The 6,207-nt window shown below is 37.2% G+C and overlaps 1 protein-coding gene across 1 annotated transcript; it reads right to left on the bottom strand.

Moving 5' to 3' along the window:
• Positions 1-1,301: 1,301 nt before the first annotated feature.
• LOC149136480 (general transcription factor II-I repeat domain-containing protein 2-like) lies at positions 1,302-1,736 on the bottom strand. Its single transcript, XM_089348344.1, has one exon. The coding sequence runs from the start codon at positions 1,734-1,736 to the stop codon at positions 1,302-1,304; it is 435 nt and encodes a 144-aa protein (XP_089204470.1).
• Between the last annotated feature and the right edge of the window lie 4,471 nt (positions 1,737-6,207).

The following is a 6,207-nucleotide window of genomic DNA, read 5'->3' as shown; positions in this document are numbered from 1 at the left end:
TGGCACATCTGGTGTATAAGAGAATTTGACATAGCTGCCCTAAACTGCGTCTCATTACGAGCCATTGGTTCGTCTGGTACCGTGGAGAGGAAAGCGTCAAGTTTTGTCTTGAAGACCTCCGTATCCATGTCTTGCATGTCTCTCAAATGTTTTGGCTGGGCATTGAAGAGCTGAGGTCCTCTGAAACCGAGGCTGCTGCAGTATCTCGTTCTTATGTGAGATGCAGTGGACGGTACCTTTGGCACCATGCAGTGGCGACCCGTGCGGGCATTCCTGTAGTACTTGATGCCAAAGTTTGGCACCAGTCCTTCCAGTATTTTCCATATGTATATTATTACATATCTCTCCCGCCTGCGCTCCAGGGAGTAGAGACCTAGTGCCTTCAGTCGCTCCCTGTAGTTCATCTGTTGGACTGTGGCGATCTTTTTTGTATAGTGCCGCTGAATTGCCTCGAGTTCTGCTGTCTGCTTAACACTGTCCGCTTATGTATATATATATATATATAGATAGATAGATAGATAGATAGATAGATAGATAGATAGATAGATAGATAGATAGATATTAATATACATATACATATATATATATATGTATATTAATATCTCTCTCTCTCTCTATATATATATATATATATATACGGTTTAGATATAGATTCAAGGCTTGAATGTATATATATATTTAGTCCATAGTACAGAGGTATGTGTGTGTGTGTGTGTGTGTGTATGTATATATATATATATATATATATATATATATATATATATATATATATATATATATATATATATATATATATACATATATATATACATATATACATATATATATACATATATACATATATACATATGTTTATATATATATACACATATATATATATACATATATATTTACATATATATATATACATATATATACATATATATACATACATATATATACATATGTTTATATATATACACACATATATATGTATAGATACATATATATAGATACATATATATATACATATATATATATATATATATATACATATATATATATATATATACATATATATATATATATAAATATATATATATATATATATATATATATATATATATATATATATATATATATATATATATATATATATATATATATATATATATATATATATATATATATATATATATATATATATATATATATATATATATATATATATATATACACACACACACACACATACCTCTGTACTATGGACTAAAAGGAAGGAACATCGGTCCGATGAAGCCGATTCTCCGTAGGTACCGACACTAAGGATACGTTCGGATGAAATTAACAGTTCGGACAACCACTTCCGTGACGTGATCCATTCTGAATGATTTGCAACACAATGCCTCCTGGTGCAAAATGCAGTGAAATATCCAAAAACCACGTCCGCCATTTACAGTCTGTACTTTCTCACTGAACTGCGTCACAGCATCTGGATTTTTTCCAACCATTGATGGAGCGCCATTTGTAGCCACGTTGATAACACGGGCCCAGTCCACTCTGACCCCTTCCAGCTCTCCAACGAGAGAGATGAAAATGTCATTTGCTGTTGTGGTGTCCATCATAGGAACCAACTCCAAGAACTCCTCGGTGACGGTCAAAGTCTCGTTTACACAACGAATGAATATGTCCAGTTGCGCAACATCCTTAATATCCATGCTCTCATTAATTGCAACTGAATATGCAATAAATGACATGACTTTGTACTTCAGTTGCCTGTCCAAATCTACAGCAAGATCTGAAATCCTATCTGCCACAGTGTTTCTCGTCAGGCTAATGTTGGCAAAAGTCTCTCATCAGCTAATGTTGGCTTCTCAGGGCATAGAGATTCTGAAGCCTTCATTATGCATATTTTCACGAAGTCACCCTCACAGTATGGCTTTGATGCTAATGCTATTTCCCTAGCAACAAGGTAGCAAGCTTTTACTGCTACTTGACTGATATCTCGGCTTTGGGTTAAAGCAGACTGTTGTTTCTTCAGATCCGCTAACAATTTATTTACTTTCTCTCTTCCCATTCGTCCTTGCAAGTTATTGTATTTGTCGGCATGATGAGTCTCATAGTGACGCCGAATATTATATTCCTTGAGCACTGAAACCTGCAGCGAAAACACCAAGTACACAGGTTTCCCATTCACCTCCATCAATAAATAGGAAAAGGACCAATTTTCTTGAAATAATCTACACTCTGTATCCAGTTTTCTCCTTTTTGACAAAGGCATTTTGGGTAAGGTAAAACAGAGTGAAATGTTGATCTAATAAAAGAAAACACTTTGTTAGTCACTGAATTAATTTCAAAAAGATATGTTTATTTCAACACAATATCTAAAAAAAATCTTTAGATAATTTAAGGGAGTTTTTCTATTAGAAATTGAATCCTTGACACTATCATCAGTCACACTCAAACAATCAACATTCACAATAATAAGTAAGTAAATACTCTTTTACTTGTTTCAGTCATTTGATTGCGGCCATGCTGGAGCACCGCCTTAAGTCGAGAAAATCAACCCCAGGACTTACTCTTTGTAAGCCTAGTACTTATTCTATCGGTCTCTTTTTGCCGAACCGCTAAGTTACGGGGACGTAAACACACCAGCATCGGTTGTCAAACGACGGTGGTGGGACAAACACAGACACATACATACATATATATATATATATATATATATATACATATATACGGCAGGCTTCTTCAGTTACCGCCTACCAAATCCACTCACAAGGCTTTGTTCGGCCCGAGGCTATAGTAGAAGACACTTGTCCAAGGTGCCACGCAGTGGAACTGAACCCGGAACCACGTGGTTGGTAAGCAAGCTACTTACCACACAGCCACTCCTAATTTTTACACTTGTCAAAGTCATCTCGTGGGCCGAATGAAACCTTGCGGGTCGTATGTTTAACATCCCAGCGTTAGAGCTTGTTTACTTTCTCCGATTAGAGTACAAATTTCGATCTATACATTTTATGAATACGTTATTCTGTATCACAACACATTAAATGTGCTTAGTGTAATCCATACCGCTTCTTTATTTTAGTTATTTCCGTTTGTGTCGGGTTTTTCCCCATGTTTAAATAGCTTCCGAGTTAAGATAGACAGAGATAGGATGAAAGAAGTGTCGAGATAAGCTAACAAAAACAAATAAATAAAAAAAAATGAAAGTCGGTAAGAAAGAGGAGAGTGGGAAATAGATGAATGAATGATTTGTATGCATGAAGACGCCAACGTGCCAATGAAAATATATAATTTTCTACGTTTTTTTTTTGTTATCATGCAAAAACGAACTCACACACACACACACACACACAAATACACATACACACACATACATTAAGATAAGAGATAAAAAAAATAAATATTAATTAATCTCACATGTTAAAACTATGAATAAAGATAACAGTTTCATTCTCATTATAGATAGCTACTGCCGTGAACAAGGGTGCGGTGTGAAATTTCCCCAAAGTACCTTAGGTGGTCACTTGACTTGTGGCTGATGTTTCTAGCAGCCAGATCACCTTCAAGACACAGCCTAGCGTCGTATTGGGATAGTCACGGACGGAGTGTCTTTAATCATGGATCTGGTCAATTAAGGACATGAGGCTAGACAATGATATATAAACACAATGAACTGTTTACAATAGATTAGAAATCAAAATAATCCCCCAATCTGCTTTAGGACAATCGTGTGTATGTTGTGTGTATGTTGTGTGTATGTTGTGTGTATGTGTGTGTGCGTATGTATCGTGCGTGCGTTCGGCCTTTTTGATTCAAAGGTGTTTTTTAACTTAATATATTACATGCTATTATTTATAGTTTTGTCCACTTCGAGGAAATGAACCAATGAAATGATTTATCACGCGCGCACGCACACGCACACGCACACATATATGTACACACATATTTGTATATACAAAAACATTTATATATATATATAGGAGTGGCTGTATAGGCGCAGGAGTGGCTGTATAGGCGCAGGAGTGGCTGTATAGGCGCAGGAGTGGCTGTATAGGCGCAGGAGTGGCTGTATAGGCGCAGGAGTGGCTGTATAGGCGCAGGAGTGGCTGTATAGGCGCAGGAGTGGCTGTATAGGCGCAGGAGTGGCTGTGTGGTAAGTAGCTTGCTTACCTTTATGTTGGTCTGTCTTTGTTCGTCCCCTCTTTGTAAGGCTTTAATGGCCAAATAATTGTTTGTTCCCCCAACATTGCTTGACAACCGATGCTGGTGTGTTTACATCCCCGTAACTTAGGGGTTCGGCAAAAGGGACCGATAGAATAAAGTACTAGGCTTACAAAGAATAAGTCCTAGGGTCGATCTGCTCGACTAAAGGCGGTGCTCCAGCATGGCCGCAGTCAAATGACTGAAACAAGTAAAAGAGGAAAAGAGTATACACACACACACAAATTAAATTTAAATGTTGAAGTGAATCTAACGGTTTTTGTGTGTTTCTTAAATGGCTTATAAACACCTTCCACGCTGCAATTGTTTTCGTTCTAGCACACGATCTCAGATCTGATCACTTGCTATGGAAGTACATCTCAGTAACGGAAGTTATAAATATATTCTTGAATAACGAATACATTTTTCGTATAATAAAACTACTTTACCAAGAAATATAACTAAAAGGTTTCTGTTGACCTGCACAAGCGGGGTTCCGTTTTCTCTCACTCACAATGTAATACCTAGAAAGACAAGGTGATTGTGGGTTTCCCATCTGGCTCTACATTTGCGCCATTTTCCATGGCTAACGTTGAAAACAAAGTCGTTCCTAAACATAGCTACACAATCTATGCCATTTATGTTGATTACATAATCATTGTGACAAATACGGACGGAAAAATTTATATATACATATTAATATTTAGCAAAAGTAACAGAGTGGCTGAAGGTCCGAGAGTTTGACTATGAGTCACTGTTACTTCTGCTAAACATTAATAAAAAATATACTTATACTCATATTTTGAGTTCTATTTTACCTGTTTGCATCAACATTCCTATATAAATGTAATCCACATACGTACACTCATACACATATTAGCATGAATGTGTGTGCGTGTGCGTGTGTGTGAGAGAGAGAGAAAGAGAGAGAGAGAGAGTATTTCACAAGCGTACAGCGATAAACACTTTGTGAAAATATCTGTAGCAATACGTATTCGAAAAACATTTAGAAATAGAAACATATACATATATACTCAGACACATGCATGTACAAATGCATGATTATCAAGAAATACACGTGCACACATACACAAAAAGCAGCTGCATTGTAAACTCACACACATACACACTCAAACAGACAGACAGACAGACAGACAGACAGACAGATAGATAGATAGATAGATAGATAGATAGATAGATAGATAGATAGATAGATACATTTCTTTTATTAGCCACACAGGGCTCAACGAAGATGGGACAAATACAATGTAGAGCTTTTCTTTTTGGGAGGGGGAAGGAAGGAAAAAAAAAAAAAAAAAAAAAAAAAAAAAACATTGGTGGTGTCGATCAAAAGGGATCGTAGGAAGGGGAAAAGGGGCAGTTCGATCAAAAGGGATCGAAAAAAAAAGAAAAGGAAAGGCCGATCAATAGGGATCGTGTATCACACAGTAATGTTCTCGTGTAAAAAGAGGGGAGGACAGTTTAGGTTTAGCCGTGGAAGGAAAAGCCTACGGAAAAGACCACGGTAACCTTGGTCAATATTCTCATTGAAGAAACTATAACAGTAAGTGACTCTCTTTTGCCTTTTTGTTTTATTTGTTTTTCTTGTTCATAGGGTTATGCTCAAGATGGCTCCGTCGTTCACACGTGCCATCCTTGCTACATTCACCCATCTTTTTTTGAAGCATTCACTAGACAAGACTTCCCTTTCTACTCTCAACTTCCTCTTCAGGTGATACTTGAAGAAGTTGATGAGAGATTGCCCAGAGAGGAAAGTCTTTGTCTCTAGACCTTTCAGACGCGTCCACCATACACATTCTTTCGCCATAGCCACAAGTACGATGAAAATAGCTCTTCCTTCCCGTTTAAAGGAAGGAGGCGCGACAATATTCACGATAGACTCGGCTGATAGACCGACTCGTCCCACACGCGATAGCAGTTGTTCGACGTAAGCCCACAGCTCGGAAATGGTGGGACACTGTACGAGTGCGTGCAGAACGGTTTCGTCGCTCTGCC

Source organism: Octopus bimaculoides, chromosome 3 (assembly GCF_046866305.1).
Source record: "Octopus bimaculoides isolate indiv1 chromosome 3, ASM4686630v1, whole genome shotgun sequence".
NCBI lineage: Eukaryota > Metazoa > Mollusca > Cephalopoda > Octopoda > Octopodidae > Octopus > Octopus bimaculoides.
This window is presented reverse-complemented; position numbering and strand designations above follow the sequence as displayed.